The sequence below is a fragment of the Podarcis tiliguerta genome (genome assembly GCF_965153285.1).
Source record: "Podarcis tiliguerta genome assembly, chromosome: 2".
NCBI classification, from domain to species: domain Eukaryota; kingdom Metazoa; phylum Chordata; class Lepidosauria; order Squamata; family Lacertidae; genus Podarcis; species Podarcis tiliguerta.
The window spans coordinates 72,680,212-72,699,831 of NC_139535.1; the positions used below are offsets into that span (position 1 = coordinate 72,680,212).

The following is a 19,620-nucleotide window of genomic DNA, read 5'->3' on the forward strand; positions in this document are numbered from 1 at the left end:
CTTCATTGTTAAGATGCTTCATGTCACTTACCCAGCATAGTAGCATCCACTGCTCCACCAGGGCAAAACTCAATCATGATCTGTCAAAAAAAGAAAGTTTTAAATGGGCAGCTGGAAATTATATTTCAGAGAACAGCTTGTTTGCTATCAGAGAGAGCAACAACAACAAAACCATCTTCTTGGAACAAATCAGCTTCTTCTTCCCCAAAACTAAGTCACACTCCAACTATTTTTTTTATTGTTATTGTTATTTTTGGCACAGTAGAGCAACTTGCTGTTGGGCACAAGTCCCTACTTCTAAAATGTTATTGTAAGGTGTTTTAAGTCAAACTCGGGTGCTTGCTGCTTAAGAACATTATAATAAACAACATACGAGATCTCACACAAAATCAGGACTGTCTAACTTACAGCTCTTCCAAACAGAAATATTGCTACTGCCTCACATTCATAAACCTCTTTATTCAAATACTGTAGTTGTTGAAATAATCCTGAAGGGTTGTTCGGTATTATTATCCTCACACTGCAGATGCAGTGAGGTTGAGGCTGAGAAGAGACACAGCCTGCCTAAGGGCCACCAAGAAAGTTTTCACAGCAAAGGTGAGGATGGGAACAAGAGACTTCCTGGTTTGCAGCTGATTCCCTTAGCTATTATGTTACTCTGACGTCTGCCTAACCCTGAAGAAGAACGCCCATCCGATCATGTCCCTCAAGACCTCCCACAGAGTAAATGGGAGAAAACAAAGCCTTGACTTCAGCCCACAGGAAACTTCCTTTTAGATCATTGCCCTCTCACACAAAATTAAAAACCAGCCCCCCTATGCCCCCTGTACCTGCAGGCCCATCTGAAGCAGCTTCAACGCTCATGACTCCACTCACGCATTTGTTTACAGGTTTCGATTGCAGCTTGAACAGAGAGGGCTGCTGCAGATACTTGAACTTGCCAACAGGATGAAATAGTTGTCATAGCTGAGAGCTGACGTGGAAACAGCTCAGAAACATCCTAAAACTCATAACGCTCCTTTTTCTGCTTTAATTTGAAGATGAAGCTTGCAGCTGGTTCTCAGGGGTTTGCCTGTTGTTTTGTAATTGCGCTAAAAAATATTACGTTTTGCCCATCACAACATTCCCTTGAAGACCCTAAAAGTGACCCCTTGACATCACAACCAATTAGGCTTAAATTTTAATAATTTATCTTGAGCATGTCTATGAAGTAAAAGGATTAGCTACAATGGAGTCTGAACTAAGGGAGCAAGTCAAATTTGTCCACTGTAGTTCAGGTATTTATACATCACCTACACATACCCCTTCATATTTTGCAAGTGGTGAACTATGTTTTTGGCTGCAGCTAAAAGTGTCCCCTACCCCAAATCTCAGTCCAGGGAAGGAGCCAACTCCAAAAACTTCAACACTCTGTTCTATGTGCAGACTGGCTTGCTCTGTGCTGGACTATAAGGAATACAGTGGTACCTCGGGTTACATATGCTTCAGGTTACAGACTCCGCTAACCCAGAAATATTGCTTCAGGTTAAGAACTTTGCTTCAGGATGAGAACAGAAATTGTGCTCCGGCGGCGTGGCAGCAGCAGGAGGCTCCATTAGCTAAAGCGGTGCTTCAGGTTAAGAACAGTTTCAGGTTAAGTACGGACCTCCGGAACGAATTAAGTACTTAACCCGAGGTACCACTGTATATTCAGGAGTACACTTCATGCCCCCTCCTTTGTGACTTTGCCCTGTTTCGAGACGTATCTTGTACTTGGAATGACTTAGACTATATATGTGCCAAATTTCAGCTTCTGAGTGGCCTGGAAGTACCACTGTCTTTTGGGGGAAGGGCTATCCGTTTGGGAACTGAGGCAGTACTGAAGTGGGGGTATCATTTTGGTGACACAAGAATTGAGTTTCAGGGCCCAAACTAATCAAATTGGTAACCCATGTAGGTGAGGCCTAATTGTCAGCTAGGGCATGGGCTGAGGGCAATGAGGCAGCCACCTTGTTAAAACTAAGCCAGTCTCTCTGGTCCGTGCTGGGATGGGAAACCACCTCAGATCCTCATGCATGTTGCCTTGAATATAAATGAACTAAAATAAAATTAAAACCATATATACACACAGAAACACATCCATCCCTTATCCATCAGGTGACTATTGACCTGATTTGGAGGATTTTTTCCCCCATTGGTTTCTCCTACTCTGGAATGAGAAGTGCATATACTCTGCATACGCAAGCTTCCAGCAGTACTCACATCAACAAATATTTACAGTGAGCAGTCTCTGCAAATTTTATTATCATCATTGTTATTCTATTATCACTCAGGTGTGGCTAATTTTTCTGTGACAGGAGAACCCCAGCGGAGTGACCTTTGTTCACTGTCATGTGTCATAGAGCTTTGCTTTGTTGCAATAAACATTTCAACTGTGTCAAGTATCTCCTGACTCATGCACCAATAAATTCCCATGCACTTATCATTGCTGTTAATCTATCTATACAGCATGTTCTGGCACAATCCATAATGCAGCTTGAGCCAGGTTCTTGTCACAACACCATCGGGATATATATATCATTTTGTTAGTGCTGAAGGGCTGACTGTACACTGAGACTGAAACCACGCTCAGTAATCAGTATCTAAACCCGTGAAAAGTAATTTTACTGTTTGCTGCTCGTGTACTTGGAAACACCCTCCCCCCAAATAAAAACACAGTCATTTAGCATGGCGGAAGGTGTTTATTACAGGTGGGTACTAGAAACTTATTGGGGAAAGTCCTACTAGCATTATTTAATGTCATTTCTGGCATAGATCATAAGTTTACATCTGTAAAAAAAGAAAAAAAGGAATGCTTTGAAAATAAAGTGCACAGAAAATTCTGGAGTAGCCATTGACTCTTTGATAGCTTATGGCAGAGTCTTGTAGCATCTCAAAGTCTAACAGATTTATTATTGCATGAAGCTGAATGGGTTAGAGTTCACTTCAACAGATACAGAAATCCAGGAGCATTCTTGGGTGAACAGTTTGTTCATATGGGGTGGGTGCAAACCATTTGCTTAGAACGAGGGATGAACGAGTGCTTGGGAAGACAACGTGACTTCAACGGGACACCTTTGGCTCTTGAGAGAGACAAAGAAGAAAAGAGTAATGCCAAAAGCACTTTCTTTGCATTTCTGCTTCTTTGTTTAAAAAGCAAGCAATGCTGTTACCTGGCTGTTCTCTGGTCACCCCCCCCCTTCTCCCATGTAATCTCCACCCTCTTAAAAAGAATCAAACTGCCCATAGCTCAATCTTATTAGTAATTGCTCTCCTAGATTTCAAAACTTCTTGAATGCTGTCTGCCACTTTTGTCTGCAAATCCGGCCCTTTGTCTCACACGGCTCCAAATAATACAAATCGAAAGCAAGTCAAATGTTTGCCAACTAGGTGTGCCGCTTCCTTTGGTGACAGAGGCCCCGGTGCCTTTAGCAACTGCATGACAGGCATTCCAACATTCCTCCAAGAGGAGAAAGCCAAAAGGCATAGCTCAGCCTTGTCCACTTCCGCTTCAGGCTCAGGTCCTGCTCCAGGAGAGGCCTTTGTGGAATGAGCGACACTCAGGCTCATTTTGCTGGCTGCTACCAATTGAGCAGTGTGCTCCTTGCACTGTGGCAGCAAGCCCTGTGATCGTAGGAAGTTGCCCTAGTCAGACCACTAGGCCCATCTAGTCCAGCACTGTTGACTCTGGTTGACAGCAGCCCTCCAGGTTTCAGGCAGGGTGCAATGCCAGCCCCACTGAGCACAGGAACTTCTGCATGCAGAGTAAGTGCTGTAACACTCAGCTGTGGTCCTAACTAGTTAGGATAAGACAGACTTGAGCTATATTACAAAATTTGACAGGTTATGTCTTGTGCCACCCTCAGGGTTGGTGAAAACAACCAATAAGCCTAAGGTACTTGGTTCATGGCAGGGGTCAGTAAACATTTTCAGCAGGGGGCTGGTCCACTGTCCCTCAGACTTTGTGGGGGGCCGGACTATATTTTGAAAAAAAAAAAAAATGAATGAATTCCTATGCCCCACAAATAACCCAGAGGTGCATTTTAAATAAAAGCACACATTCTACTCAGGTAAAAACACGCTGATTCCCGGACCATCCACGGGCCAGATTTAGAAGGCGATTGGGTCAGATCCGGCCCCTGGGCCTTAGTTTGCCTACCCAAGTACTAGAGAGGCTGCGCCAATCTTTGGGAGAGACAAGGAGCTGAGTGCCAGCTCTGCTCCCCTTGTAATCCAAGAGGGATCCTCATTGAGAGAAGCACGTTTCTTTCACCTCAGGGAGGGTCAAGGAAACTGGATATTATTGTGGAGTCCAGGTTTAAGTGTATGCCAACTTAAACCTATTTCCAACTTGGGGCTTTCAAGAAATCTCTCTCTCTCTCTTCCCTACCTATGCAACTAAGACCAATGTACACTGAAAATCTTGCCCTCAGTTATGTAATATATTAATGCCACTGAATTATTTCAAACAAGCTAGGGGGCTTTGTCATGTACTGAAGTTCTCACCCTGGGCCAGCAGGGGGATACTGTAGATAGTTCAGGTCCACATATGCAAATAAGGGATCGAAAGTGATGTTCAGTGATTGGATAGTTACAGAAAATGGTTACTGTTGCATTCTAGTGGAGCTCTATATAAGCAGCTTGGCTGAACCCTTCAGTTCAGTTCAGTTCTGGCCTGTGAATAAACAAGAGCTGTTTGAAGAATCTCTGTATCGTCTGATATGTTCACCCGCAACTTGACAGGCTTGCTCTGCAGTAATCACCCTACTAACCCTAGTTTCCCCCACTGAGACATTTCACTTCCTTGCCGTTTCTTTCTGCAGCCCTAGAATTGCTGAGATGAGAAACTGTAGAGTCAAAGCAGTCACATCAGTTTGGAATGAGTCAACTCAAATAACTTTGAATCTTGCTACTCTGATTATGGTGGCTGCATTCTCTCTTTTTTAGTCTTGTGCTGCATGCATAAAGGTATATTTGTGACTGTAGTTTTCATATTTCAGTTACAGATTTCTATTTGCCAGGCACAACCATTGTTATTCTCTATGCTGTAATTTGCTATCTCAGCTTTAAATTCGTTTAAATTCAGCTGCCTTCCTTCACTATTGAGTGGATATAGAATTTGATGTGGAGCCAGTTTGAGACCAGTTTGTAGACGATTGGAGAGGACTAAACCCAGCTTAGCTTGGATCAATATTAGCCATGTTACGATATTTACATAGCCTTATTTGGGTTTGGGACGGGATGAGGAGAAAGGAGTGTGCCAGTCAATTTAGTAAGGCATAAAAGGTTAGAAAAGTCAGTGAATACAGGATGCAGGGGAGGAAGCCAGAGAACCTTAGATAGTTTTTTTAAAAAAAACAATTTGCAATTAAGATAAGAATAAATATGGGCGGGGACTGTTTGTACACAGTCTCCCTACAGCTCAGAAATCCAGTTTAAGTTGCAGTACAAGCTCTAATAGTTCCAGATGTATGAGGTTCTAATAGTTCTAATGTCAAAGTTTGCCTTCTAGCACTAAACAGGATGTTCTGTACATTCCACTCTAAAGAACACATCATTAAGCAGTACTTTTTTTTAAGGTTGTGCCTATCAGCAAAACCTACATGATCAAATTTAACTGGGGATGGTTTCTGTGCTTCTTCCAAAATGGCACCCGGCTGCATTGTGTGCTGGAGTGCAGACATGGGCGTAGTCAGGATTTATTGGGGGACAGGCTTTATGTTAGGGGGAGCAGAACTGAGTTATCTGTGATGCAATTGGTCAGTTAGTTATTTTAATTTTATTTTCTAGATTTTTTTGGGGGGGGGGAGGAGGCAGCTGCCCCTGGCCCCTCCTAGCTACGCCCTGGCTGCAATAAGGAAAGGAGAGCCAACAGGCTCTAACCAGCCACACTTGGAACAATTGTCACGCTCTCTATTCTAACTCCAGCCTAGAACCGTAGAGTTGGAAGAGAACCCAACAGTGTAACTCCCTGCAATGCAGGAACCACAGCTAAAGAATCGCTGATAGATAGGAGAGGCCACCACTTCCACTGCTGAATGGCTCTTAGTGTCAGAAAATTCTTCCTAATGTTTAGTCAGAATCTCATTTCTTTCTGGTATCAACCATGGTTGATTTCTGGTTCAGTCATGGTAGCAGTTAGTGGAAGGTCACCCCTAAATACCTGTACATCGTAATCCATCCCACCATGGAATTCTGAATACGTTTTCCTTTATTGTGGGGTGGGGCTTTTAAACTAGTCTTTATTATATTAGAAGTTAAAATACATGACCTTAAAGGAAAGACTCTCATGGCCCAGCAATCCGAATAATGCCTTTTAAATGGATGCTTGAATTAGCATCTTTTTGAGACAGCCTTGCAACTTCTAACAGGGGAGATAAATTCCACCCATTCAAACCTTTTAACACAATCTCCACTCCTTTCACCAAAGGGGATTTAAACTCTTTGGCATGGCAATTTAACTGCTGAGAAAGCAAAGATTAGTGTTGCAAGCTTGGCACCACCCTTCCTATGTGAAGAATTCATGACCTTTGGTCCCTCCTCTTACAAAGTGGCAATTCACTCAACTATTAATCCTGCAGGGGGAAAAACACTGAACAGTAGGGTGTGCGACAGATACACACACACATTATTGGGTGTGTTCCTTCTACTTCTCTGAAACTCTCAGAATTTACAGCTAAATTCTCTGTGAAAACTATTCCAGCCTTCTGAAAGGACTCCCCTATATGCAATTCATCTCCGTATAAGAAATGAGTTAAATGCCCTAGTGCAAGAACCGTCTGTAAAACTGACTTATTTGTTATCCTACCCCTTTTGGGGGCAAGTGTAAATAAGCAGAATTGCCTGTATAGTATTTGAACAGCAAAAATCAGTTCTGAGAGGACTGGCCCTAAAGTGGACCTTACTAGATGAGTGATAAAGCAAAGATGGGAGAGTCAGTTGTTATAGAGCCAACTCCTTTTCTGAGCTCTGTAATTTTTAAAATATTGCAAATACAAATTGATCAGTGCAAGTCCCTAGAAATCTTAACTGTGAATAAGGTCTTATATCCTGTTGTAAATAATCCTGTTGACTAGCTTCTGTAATATAAACCTTACCTAATCACAAGCAACAGAGGGAGTTCAGGGTTAATAGGTCATATAATGGCCAAGACAGGAAGGGCTTGCTCAAAGAACTTGGCCAAACAGCAGCACCTCTTGAACAAGTGGTGGTGCAAGGATTCTGCTCTGGCCAAAAGGAGGAAACTGTACTCATACTAGGCAAATGGAGTATTCATGCACCAAGAAGCCAGCATGTCACATGCACCAGTAGATAGCACAATAGATAGCACTCCCTGATCCTTATAAAAGGTCCCAGGTCAAACTTGTTTGCTGATATAAGCATTTAGGAGACCTGCTCTTTATGACTACAGATCAGCTTTACGGCACTACAATCTCTCTGAACAGGAGTGCTCTCGCTCTCTCCAGACTAAAAGCTTCCCTCAGACTTTCTAGGCACTCACATGATCTCCCAAAGCCATAGCAGATTTCTGGTGATTTCACCGAATACCACAAAACAAACCTCATTTGGAGGGGGGGGGGAGAGAGAATTCAAATGTCAACAGCTTGTCTGGCACACAAGTATTCAGTAGGTGGAATTTAAATAACCAGCTCTCTGTAAAACAGATTGCTTCCATTTTGCCATTATTCTCTTATAATACAAGGGTGCTATTCACTAGGGAGCTCAGGCATAATGCTTTATTTTTTCCTGAACAAAATAGCCTACAAGGAGAAATATGTGGGAAATTTAGTACTGGGGACATAGTATTATTGCCCCTCTGACCAGAAGGAAGTGTTGTAGCAACACATGACTCCTTCAATTAGCCCACATACAGAGGAGGAAAATGCATGTTCTGGTCATCTATATATTGTTCTTCCCTAGGTAAGAAGCTGCACCACTTACAAAGTGGCCATGGGTTTCTTGTGGCTGTCTCCTGCTTCCTGCTCCATGCATAAACCAAAAGCAGCAGCAGCAGCAGCTTGGTCCCCTGGGATTGGAGGAAGAGAAACTATGTCATTCCCATTCATCTTCCTTACACCTGCCTAGCCAGTCCCAACAGCTGCAATCTGGATGGTGCTGTTGGCTGCTCCAAGCCCCTTAAGGACCAGGCATGGCAAACACACCACAGTAGTGACAATGTGGTTGGCAGCCCCTGAGAGGCAGCAGCGGCGGCGGCAGCAGCAGCAGCAGCAGCAGCAGCAGTGGCAGCGTCATTCAGAATGCAGTGGATGTCCTCAGCCATCTCACAAATGGTGCTAGTGACTGGACAGCCCAGTTCCATACTTTGGCACTGCACCAATTCTCTCTCCCGCCCTCCGTGTTCACATTTAACTATTTCTTCCTGTATAATTTCTTGTTAGCTTTTGGGAAAAGTTATAGGCTAGGCTGGGTGAGATGGTGTGCTGTTTATATAAATGCGTAATAATACAAAGCAATACAATTTGCAAATGAATAAAAGAAAAATGCACACTTTGCCAGTAAAACCTACATCTGATAAGGGATGGCCTTGTCTGAGCGATCTCTCTTCAAAACGGATGCCTGGTTAAAATCCAGATATGCTTGCATTTTAATCAACAAAGAGAGCTAAGTCATAATTTTCAAAAGGATACAAGCAAGCCTGTACCAAAACCCAACTCTCTAATTTAATCAACTTCCTTTAAAGCACTGTTCTGTATTAATAAAACAACAAGATAGGAGCTTTGCTGATTCATGAGCATCTACATGCTGATGCTTGAACTGCAGGCCTGATGCTTCATTTTGACCTTAAAAACATGTTTTTACTGAAGACGTGACAGCTTCCAAAGAACTGCTAAGTGCCTTCTTCCTCAGGACATGCCCACACTGGAGTTCCTTGCCTTTCCAACATTATTTCTGCAGGCCACAACCTGAAGTGTTGGGGGAGTTGAATCAGAAAGCACGGCATAGGGTGTTGTTCTACCCTGGGAGCTCCTGCTAACCACAATGGTGCTACAAGCCACAAACACATCACCCCAAATCTGCCATTTGGAGGATAAGAGACAATTTGCCAGCGTGTGTGTTTGTCACAGCAGAGGTGCAGCACTGCTTGCAAGGACAAGATAATTGAAAATAGCCTTATGCAGACATGTCTTTATAGAGGAGAGCTTAGCTCCAGGCAAATAAACTTCTGCAGGAGATAATGGCATGGTTCTGCTTCACACATTAGGACAGGGAGGGGAGTGTGTCACAGCTGCTGGCTCTGCTGCCAACCTGTGTGTGCTGACCTTGCATGAAGCCAATCCGTTCAATGAGGAGCTATGCCATGACCACGATTCCCAACTACACACCTGAGTAGGACTTGCCATTATGTTCCACTGAACACACACAGATTGGGAGTGGGGCTCTTAGCCACACACAGGTGGGCAGCGGAGTCACCTGCCGCAATCCTGCAACCTTCCACATGTTGATCGAATGAGCCCCATCGGCATGATATATAAGCCAATCCTTGGCTTCGCAAGATCATGCTCATAGCCACTTTGCTCCCCTCTCGTAATTTTTACTGCTGCACCATTCTGAGCTAAGCTTTGGCATAGGTTTGGCTTACCATGTCAGCCCAACTCTCAGTGAAGCATTCTTTTAACTTACCACAAGCTCTAACCATGGTTTGTTCTTGGCTCAGCTCAGCACAGCAGTCAAAAGGAACAGAGAGGAGTGAAAGTGGATATGAGCTGTTACCTGTAAACTGGAAAGTTCAGGCGGCTTTGCGAAGGCGTATTTTGTATTCCCGTGTCTTGCAAACCAGCTCAGTGTGTGGAGGGGGAACAAGACGACAGGAATTCAGACACCAGAAGGGAATTGAATCTACCGTTGTGAGTGACAGAAACCTGGGCATGATTTGGTTAAGAGAATCAAACTAAATCATGTACATATTTTAAAGAAAATTGGATATTAGCTTTTTTCTAATGCTCTTGAAAAGAAAGCACACCTCACTTGATAAATACGGTACACATTTTACTTTCACCGTTACAAATCTGCAGGAAAGAGTGAAGGAAACTCTCTTCGGCCTGTAAACATGACCATAAAATCTGTGTGGTCTAGAATATGCACTAAAATGGTTCTTTCCTGATTTGAACCTCATTATAAACAGCACCCACACGGACAGACAAATGGAAGAGAGACTGAAAAGCATTTTAGGGTTGTGCATGAAAAAGCCATCATGCAAGAGAAAAAGGTCTGAAGAATAAATATAAGAGCCAAAAACTGCAACAGCTTGCAAGTGGGAGTCAGATGCATTTTCTATTGCAAAACTGAGCAAAGCCCCCCAACTGCTAACGTCTTATTTGAAACGTGGAAGCCATTGTTCATAGCTGTTCCTGTATCAGGAGTGATAGGCCACCACAATGAATAAAGCAGGAGCAGGCAAGATGCTACCTGTTCCACCCACAACATCCCCTTTGAGCCATTTTTTATGCAACTTACCAGTTCAGCATGCCAATAACTTAAAAAAAAAAGAAAAGACCTAGATCTTTTACGGCTTTCTAGAAAAGGCTGAATACAGCGATTGCATATCTTTAAGCAAGTGTGTCTCCTTCCAAGAAAATGTGATTAAAATCAATGTTCTAGGCAGCTGGGGAGAGAAGCTACCATGTGAGTCATTCCCCTCCTTGTCCCTGTAGCCCACTCCAATCGCGTTGCTTAAATACCGTATTTTTCGCCCTATAGGACGCACCGTCCCATAAGACGCACCTAGTTTTTTGGGGGGGAAATAAAGGAAAAAAATTATTTCCCCCCCAGGCGCGGGGTTGGGGAAGCCCGAGCTTCCCCCGACCCCAGCCCCCAAACAGGCAGCTCTCTGCAAGCCGTGGGAGCCCAGTGCTGGCTCCCGCTGCTAGCGGAGAGGTCCGCGAAGCCTGGGCGCGCTGAGCTCAGCGCGCGCAGGCTTCGGCATGCAGGCACCTCTCCGCCAGCAGCGGGAGCGTTCCCGCTGCTAGCGGAGAGGTCCGCGAAGCCTGGGCGCGCTGAGCTCAGCGCGCGCAGGCTTCGGCATGCAGGCACCTCTCCGCCAGCAGCGGGAGCGTTCCCGCTGCTAGCGGAGAGGTCCGCGAAGCCTGGGCGCGCTGAGCTCAGCGCGCGCAGGCTTCGGCATGCAGGCACCTCTCCGCCAGCAGCGGGAGCGTTCCCGCTGCTAGCGGAGAGGTCCGCGAAGCCTGGGCGCGCTGAGCTCAGCGCGCGCAGGCTTCGGCATGCAGGCACCTCTCCGCCAGCAGCGGGAGCGTTCCCGCTGCTAGCGGAGAGGTCCGCGAAGCCTGGGCGCGCTGAGCTCAGCGCGCGCAGGCTTCGGCATGCAGGCACCTCTCCGCCAGCAGCGGGAGCGTTCCCGCTGCTAGCGGAGAGGTCCGCGAAGCCTGGGCGCGCTGAGCTCAGCGCGCGCAGGCTTCGGCATGCAGGCACCTCTCTGCCAGCAGCGGGAGCGTTCCCGCTGCTAGCGGAGAGGTCCGCGAAGCCTGGGCGCGCTGAGCTCAGCGCGCGCAGGCTTCGGCATGCAGGCACGTCTCCGCCAGCAGCGGGAGCGCTCCCGCTGCTAGCGGAGAGGTCCGCGAAGCCTGGGCGCGCTGAGCTCAGCGCGCGCAGGCTTCGGCATGCAGGCACCTCTCCGCCAGCAGCGGGAGCGTTCCCGCTGCTAGCGGAGAGGTCCGCGAAGCCTGGGCGCGCTGAGCTCAGCGCGCGCAGGCTTCGGCATGCAGGCACCTCTCCGCCAGCAGCGGGAGCGTTCCCGCTGCTAGCGGAGAGGTCCGCGAAGCCTGGGCGCGCTGAGCTCAGCGCGCGCAGGCTTCGGCATGCAGGCACCTCTCCGCCAGCAGCGGGAGCGTTCCCGCTGCTAGCGGAGAGGTCCGCGAAGCCTGGGCGCGCTGAGCTCAGCGCGCGCAGGCTTCGGCATGCAGGCACCCCTCCGCCAGCAGCGGGAGCGCTCCCGCTGCTGGCGGAGAGGTCCGCGATGCCTGCATTCGCCCCATAAGACGCACCCAGATTTCCCCTTCATTTTTGGAGGGGAAAAAGTGCGTCTTATAGGGCGAAAAATACGGTACTTCCTTCCAAAAAGCCCATACCCACCAACCATCTTTTCACTAATAATTAGGTGAACTTGGGTAATTTCTTCCATTTACATATATTCTGATTGGACAAGGTCCATTTTCTTTATGCATCTCTTTTGATTTCCATATCGTAAAGCCAGGAATGTTTTGGAAAAGGTTCTCTCCAGGTCTTAGAGCCAATATTTTAAACAATCATCATTATGTTTTTAATACACACCCTCTAAAGAAAAGCTCTGAATACTTTCTGCTGTCTTTGCAAGAGGAAATGCATAACACATTGTCCCTTCATACTGGCTCTAGAAAATGGCCATATACCTGAAGACAAACTCCTCCCCACCGAATTTTGAAAGCTTTTCCTCACATGAACTCACCTGGACCCTGCAATCACCATCTAAGGCCTTTCTCCACTTGCCCCCTCCACAGGTCATCTGGAGGGTGGCAACATGAGAACGAGCCTTTTTAGTGGTGGCTCCTTACTTTGGGAATGTTCTCCTCAGGAAGGCTCACCTGATACCCTCTTTGTCTAGTTTTATGCACCAGGCAAACCCTTTCCTTTTTATCTGGGCTTCTGGCCCTTAGTTTGAGGGATTAAGAAATTGTGGCCTCTGCAGACCTGTGCTCCATCACAGACAGTTGGAGCAACAGTGTAGCCATGCCAATTCCTACTTTCTTAAACCCCCTGGTTTGACGCAGGGCACACAAGCACCTGATGGCTTCTCCTGGCAGGCAGATCCAGCTGCTCCCATTGCTTCAAGTCCCTCCTTGAGCATGGAGGGGATTCCAAAGGCTCTTCAACTTCTGAGACCCACCCGCCAGCTCCTTTCCCGCCGCCTCCCTGTCTCTGACTGTCCAGTCACTTCCCCTGTCTCCCCTCTACCCCCATCCCTGGCAGCCCCCTCACAGGCAGCACAGAGCCACACAAATCACTGGCCCCTCCCCCTGGATCATCCTCCCCGTCATCTGCCTCTCCCAATCGCCCTGCTCGTCCCTGACATCACGTTAAGCCCAAGACCTGTTCTTACATTATGCTTTCCTGAAGGCTTTCAAAAGAACACTCACCACAAGGAATACCAAAATCTGGCATGACGAACACTTACTTTATTCATTACCAAGACAAAGCTTCATTTTAGTATGGAGATTTGCCTTTAAGGCAGTGCAGCAGAGCAAAAAAAAAGAAGTATGCTGCATTTATTTATTTATTTATTTTACAAGAAAGAAAGTAAGATATGTATTAGTCTGGCTAAATGAGTGGCCTCTGGAATAAAGATGGGGGTAAAGCTGGTCATTTAACAAAACCCAGTTACCTATCACAGGTTAAAGAATTGTGGTAGACAGGTCACAAACTAAAGGCTTGCATTCCACACACAACTGTTACTGCCTTTATAAAGCAGATCTAAAACAGCAAGCAGTTCTAAGGTATCAAGTAAGTAGCTTTTGCAACAGGGCTTCTACACAAAGCTACCTGGAGCCAATCTATGTTCATTTGCAGCCAATGTCTTATTCTCAAGCTCACAAGTTCCTAGCATCGTTCAGAGGCTATTTTGACCTGAAAGAGAAGAGAGCAGTGTATTAATCTTACCCATAGTTTGCTGTCATGATAAAAGGCTCCTAGCAGCTTTACAATGTAAGGGTGGTCACAAGTTGCAAGGATCTCAATCTCCACCGTGTAGTCCTCCAGCTCATCTTCACTCTTGGTCTCAATGACTTTGGCAGCAGCTAAGGCACCCGTCTCTCTGTTTTTGGCCTGTATCATAAAAGTAAAGGAAACAGTGTAAGAAAGTATTGCCAATAGCAAAAAGATCGGGACCATGTTCACACCTGACACCAAACCATGGTTTTCAACCAAGTGCATGAGCAAAGCAATGGGCTTATACAAGCAGCCCTCTCCTGTGAGCCAGGAGAGGGACTTGTGCAGAGGTTACTTTTGCTCTCCCTTAATCTCAGGTTCTTGTGTAGCATGAAGCAGAGATCATGGTTTTGACCAGATATACTGCTGGATAGCTCAGTCGGTAAAGCAGGACTCTTAATTGCAGGGTTGTGGGTTCAAGTCCCACATTGGGCAAAAGATTCCTGCACTGCAGGGGGTTGGACTATATGACCCTTGTGGTCCCTTCCAACTCTGCAGTTCTATGAACCTATGATTCTATTATGTTTGGTTGAGTAGAAATCTGGCAGCGTTTGTTTCACACAACAAGAAAAGCCAGGATTAAAGCAAAGCAAAACACAGCTCCGCAGAAGTCTTCCTCCTGGCCAGGTGGAAAGAGAAGACGGGAACACATACAAACATGAATCTTTGCTCATGTTAACTCCAACTCATGCACACAGCACTAAGCCATGGTTTAGTGTTACATGAGAACCAGGCTATACTGCCACAGCAGTTGCACAACTGTGAACCCTGTACAGGGTGCTATTTCTTTACAGCTGGTAGTGTAATTTGTGCTATTGGGTGTTAAGAGTTATGTGCCAAGTAAAATGATGTACTAATAGTCTAATCAACATGTTAAAATGTTAAAATGAAATATCCAAGATAAGGCAAAGCATTAAAGCAATAAATTTCTAAACCATCCCCACTCAATATGCACAACTTCAGACAAAATGCTGAAGGAAAGGCAACTAGAAATGGGGGCAGGTGGGCTCAAACCCAGGCCTCCAACAGGTAGGTCTGAACTACTAGCACCCTGGTTTGACAGCAATCTAAGCAGATTAAACTCTGTGGGTCAAGGGTGTCCCTCTAGACTTCAGTTCTGGCCTGAATACAGTCATCTGGCGCCATAAGCCAGTCAAGATCCACCAAGTCCTTTAAAGCCTTAGCAGCTCTTCATCCACTGAGGAATGGCAATGCATATATCGCAGCCCCAGGTGGAGGAGTTTCAGAAATCTGCTAGTGGAATTCGCTGAACTCCCAGCTCATCGTATGTTGGGTCAGCGGTCTTTGCCCACCTGCCAACTCTTCTTTACACAATGCAGAGGCGACCACAGGCAAGAGAATAAGCAGGGTTTGCCAGACCCGGGATATTTAGCACAAGATTTCCTAAGGAAAATAAACGCATATTCTCTCTCTCTCTCACCACCCCAGATCAACAGCTAAAATTAGTAGCAGCCTTATTAGGTAACCAATCTGTGTAAATACAGGGCAGTACCATACACTCCAGATCATTATCTAGTACTCAGTACACAATAAATTCTCCAGATGGAGGGGCATATAAAACTTTGCCTGTCCATAGACAGGACCTTCCAGGCAGAATCTTGCACAAGGCACTCATCAGATGGCATGTGTATGTGTTATGTTTCTACTAGAGGAACACTGAGACCAGTTTTTATCTACATTATTGCTTTCTCTTTTTAGGTCTCTGTTTAGAAAGCCTGTGGAGAGTTTACAAAGGGATTAGTTCCCAACATAAACACTCAAGGTGTGCTTGAGTCAGGCACATGCTATTGACGGTGGTAACACAGCTGCGATTCTGAGGTAAAAGCCAGCACGGTCTGGATGACGACATTTTGGAGACTGGTGCTGAGAGTGTGCCTTTGCTGGGTGTTGCATGCACATTATTTGCACAGTCCTGTTTCTTTCCAGGAGAAAGAGATATGGCCTATTCCCCTCTCCTTCTTCTCCCATCATTCTTATATGGCTCTTTACAGGAGTGTCATGAACACCCGGAAAAAAGCAGGATGAGAAGTACTTGTAAGTATGCTCGCTTTTCCGTTTAGAACTTGAAACAGAAGGGTCACTGCTCAGTCACTGCAGGAAAAACTGCAGTCTGTTGCTGGAATTCTTTGCTGGGGTCCTTTCTTATTGGGCTTTATTAAAAATCAGAGGACCTCAGACTTTTACATCCCTGCCAGTGACTGACACTCAGTCATCCAAAAAACCCACACAATCCAGAAGCATCTATATTTGAAGATGTGAGACCTGTGTGATGAATCCCTAGAATTCGATGTAGCCCAATCAGCGCCACCTATAGGATCTGTGACTTGGAACCCCTGTGGAGAAGTTCTGAAGAGGCCAATATTATGAGTTTTCTTTCCAATACACTTTCCTAATTTAACCCTTTATTAACAGTCGTCACTGTTGGCTAGTTCTTCTGCAATGAGAGTTCAGAAGCACAGGAAGGTGGAACTGAGCTCTAAGTGAATTCTTGACTGGCTACTTAGACCACTTGCGTCAAGAGACAGATTTTCCTTTGTCACTGCTACACATGATACTTCGTCTGATGAAAGAGCTCAGCTTTCACTGGTCTCAAATTCTCCCCCCCCCCCCAATGTGAGGCATTTCCCTGTCCTCCTTCAGAATTATGCTGAACAGGAGACCCATTACAAGAAATGGATGCTTTCACGTGCAATCTTCTCTGGAACTCTGCACAATCTCTGAAACACAAGACTCTATTCAAGCACGCAAAAAGGAACAAGCTAAGTGAAAACAATTTTGCCTTCCTTTCCCCTTCCTAGTCCCCCTCCCCTCCAAATAAGCTTTCTTCATATATGTTAACATTTGGTTTAATTGATTAAAAAGTTTTCTCTCTGGAAGTTCTTTCTGGAATCCTCATGTGCTAAGACCTAATTGTTCTTAAGCTAGCCCTTGTCTTTCCAAGGAGAGTCCACAAGGTTCAGTACAATGTGGAGCCCTCCGGTACAGTAAAATTACATAACTTTTCTTCTTTATCCTCACGAGAATTGGGCTGGACAGAAGAACTTTATAGGACTTAGAAACCCCACAAGCTGCTTGACAGTCTAGAGCAGGGGTAGAGAACCTCAGGACCAGGGGCCAAATGTGGCCCTTGGTATTCTCCCACGGTCAGGCTCCCTCTCCTCAGGCCATACGCCTCACCAGCCCTGCTTCAAACACCAAGTATTTTTGCCTGGCGGAATTGTGTCCTTGAACTCAGATACTTCTTGCTCGTCTGGATGGAGGCATAGATGACTGTGTGTAAAAACGACCTTTCTGTATGAAACATTTTATGTTTGTTGCTCTGCCCACTTTTGCCTCTGGTCTCGCCCACCCCTGGGCCTTAGTCCTCGGAAGGTAGCCCAGAAGATAATACAGTGGTACCTCAGGTTAAGTACTTAATTTGTTCCAGAGGTTCATACTTAACCTGAAACTGTTCTTAACCTGAAGCACCACTTTAGCTAATGAGGCCTCCTGCTGCCGCCGCGCCGCCACCACATGATTTCTGTTCTCATCCTGAAGCAAAGTTCTTAACCTGAGGTACTATTTCTGGGTTAGCGGAGTCTGTAACCTGAAACGTCTGTAACCTGAAGCATATGTAACCCAAGGTACCACTGTATGGGCCTTCGACTGGTCTAGGGTTTGTCAGCAGGCTCAGTCTGAGCAGTCAATCATGTTTTTTTTTCTTGGAGGGGGGAGGACCCTTACGAAAAGGGAAACTGCCACCCCCAGGTTCTTCATACCTGCAACAAAATGTTGACGTGTGGAGTGCTCCTGTCCAGCTAGCCAGCCACACCACAACACTCCATTTCATTTTCCCTGCCTCCCACTTTCCCACCCCCTCCATCCCCTGCAAACAAGCCCCCTAATTTTCCTTTCCACCCACCCAAAGATTTGTGTTTATCTGCCAAACATGGAATTCCCCTTCCAGCTGAGCCTGCGGATACTTCCCTCTGCTGTGTGGGTGGTGCTGTCTTGGATCCATAAGGATCTACACACTTGGAGAATGAGTTCGCTACAAGAGCCATGGATAACAATAATGATGATGATGATGATGATCAGATAGTGGGTGCAAACAGTTATGAGGCGGGGCATTAGGCCTGCTTGTGAGGTGGGGCATTTCGCCACAAACTGCTGAAGAGAAATGCAGGCACCACCCATTCCCCTCAGGACCGCTGCTAGAATTCAAGAGCCGACTGTTATTAACAGAGGTTTCACTTGTGAGGAACTGCAAGCCCCTTGCAAGAGCCCTGCCTTTCCTTCCGTGGTTTACACAGCTTGTTTTTAGAGGAGAGCTACTAGAAGAAGCTTCCTTTTCAATTAAGCTTCTTGGAAGGCGTCCGCAGCGTAGCAAATTCCTCCAGTTCTGGACTCACACTTGAGGTGTGTGGGAAAGGAAGCCTATGCTGTGCGATAGCTGCACTGGACAGAACAAAAAGAGACAGTTTGAGCCTGTTTCCTTATAAGAACATACTAAGAGCTTTGCTGGATCAGGCCTTTGGCCCATCTAGTCCAGCATCCTGCTCTCACAGTGTCCAACCAGGTGTCTGTGGGAAGCCTGCAAGCTGGACATGAGCGCAGGAGAACACTCTCCTCTTGCGGTTTCCAGTGACTGGTATTCAGAAGCATTCCTGCCTCTCTGACTGTGGAGGCAGAGCAGAGCCATTGCAGCTATTAGCCATTGATAGCTGCCTTCTCCACGGATTTGTCTAACTCTCTTTTCAAGCCATCCAAGTTGGTGATCATCTAATGGCACTGCTGCAGCTAAGCCTACACATACACATGGATTACGGATGAGGGAGAAATTTGGTTTGGTTTGGGTTTTGAATATGAATCTACTTAATTAACACTTCTGGAAACCATATGCAAACCAAAAGGCAGCTATCCTTCAAAATGCACACCTCTTTGAATTCTGCAGTGCAGTTCTGCACCTAAAAAAAGGTGTACAGAAATGTACCTATTAGGGGAGGTGTGCATGAAGAAGCCAATATTAATGAAAACACACATAAATGCATTACAGTTAAAAGCATTATTAAAAGCAGCATTTTGGCATCTGTGCAGAAGAGCATAAAGGTCTGGATAATAAACCCCAAGCACTATCAAAAAGAGGGGAACCCCCATCCCCTGCTGCAAAACAAACGAGGCAGAGGAGATGATGAAGCACTGCCTGCTACTAGAGGAACTTGCAAAGTCACAGTTCAACGGAAGCCAGCCTGGAGCCAGAGGAACCTTTTGAGCCAGCAGCCAGAGCCAGCCTAGCTGTTTTCATTTCAGAGGAAGCGAAACAATGACTGGGGGGAACAAGCCTGTATTTAGAACACTCTGCTGCCTTGTAGGACAACAGTGATGCTGCTCTTATGACCACCAGCGGAAGGCTGATATCATGAAACAAGAAACCAGGGAGGATGGTGAATAGGGAGGTCACTTGGATTGCCCTCTGGTAGAATTGATCTCCTGGATGTGCCACATCTGTGATCTTTGGTTGGGGTGGGGGGAATCTCTCTTGAACTTATTTTCTCATTTGGGACATCCATAGCTTGGATCCACACCTAGCATAAACAAACAAAAGCATCTGAGCCACTCACATAACTAAGTTTAGAGTGGTCACATATTCAAGTCACCCACAGCATTCCAACCTGCAAAATTCTCCCAAGCAATTTTTTTTGGTCCGTGCTAAACTTTTGTTGGTTCCAATCCAGAGCCAGCAGCACAGTATCTTTATTACTTAATGAAGGGAAGAGGGGAGATTTGAAGATAGCATTCCTGGAGGGAGATAGCTGCAATAAATATAAAACTCAAGAAGCACACATAAAAGTGGTAGAGGTAAATGGTGAGAGAAGTTGGGTCATT

At 45.9% G+C, this 19,620-nt stretch overlaps 1 protein-coding gene across 4 annotated transcripts in view; it reads right to left on the reverse strand.

Annotated features, from left to right (window-relative positions):
* Positions 1–19,620, reverse strand: part of STK10 (serine/threonine kinase 10) — a 68,373-nt gene that overhangs the window by 28,356 nt on the left and 20,397 nt on the right. For 3 of the 4 annotated variants that reach the window (XR_014508757.1, XM_083430732.1, XM_083430734.1), the window contains exons 2-3: positions 13,687–13,851; positions 32–80 (exon numbers count right to left, since the gene is read on the reverse strand). Coding sequence is in view for 3 of the 4 variants with exons in the window: in XM_083430732.1 (XP_083286858.1) it covers positions 32–80; positions 13,687–13,851 (214 nt within the window). In the remaining variant the exon portion in view is untranslated. Of the gene's footprint in view, positions 1–31; positions 81–830; positions 1,014–13,686; positions 13,852–19,620 lie in introns of those variants that run through there. The other variant, XM_083430733.1, reaches the window with a different exon arrangement.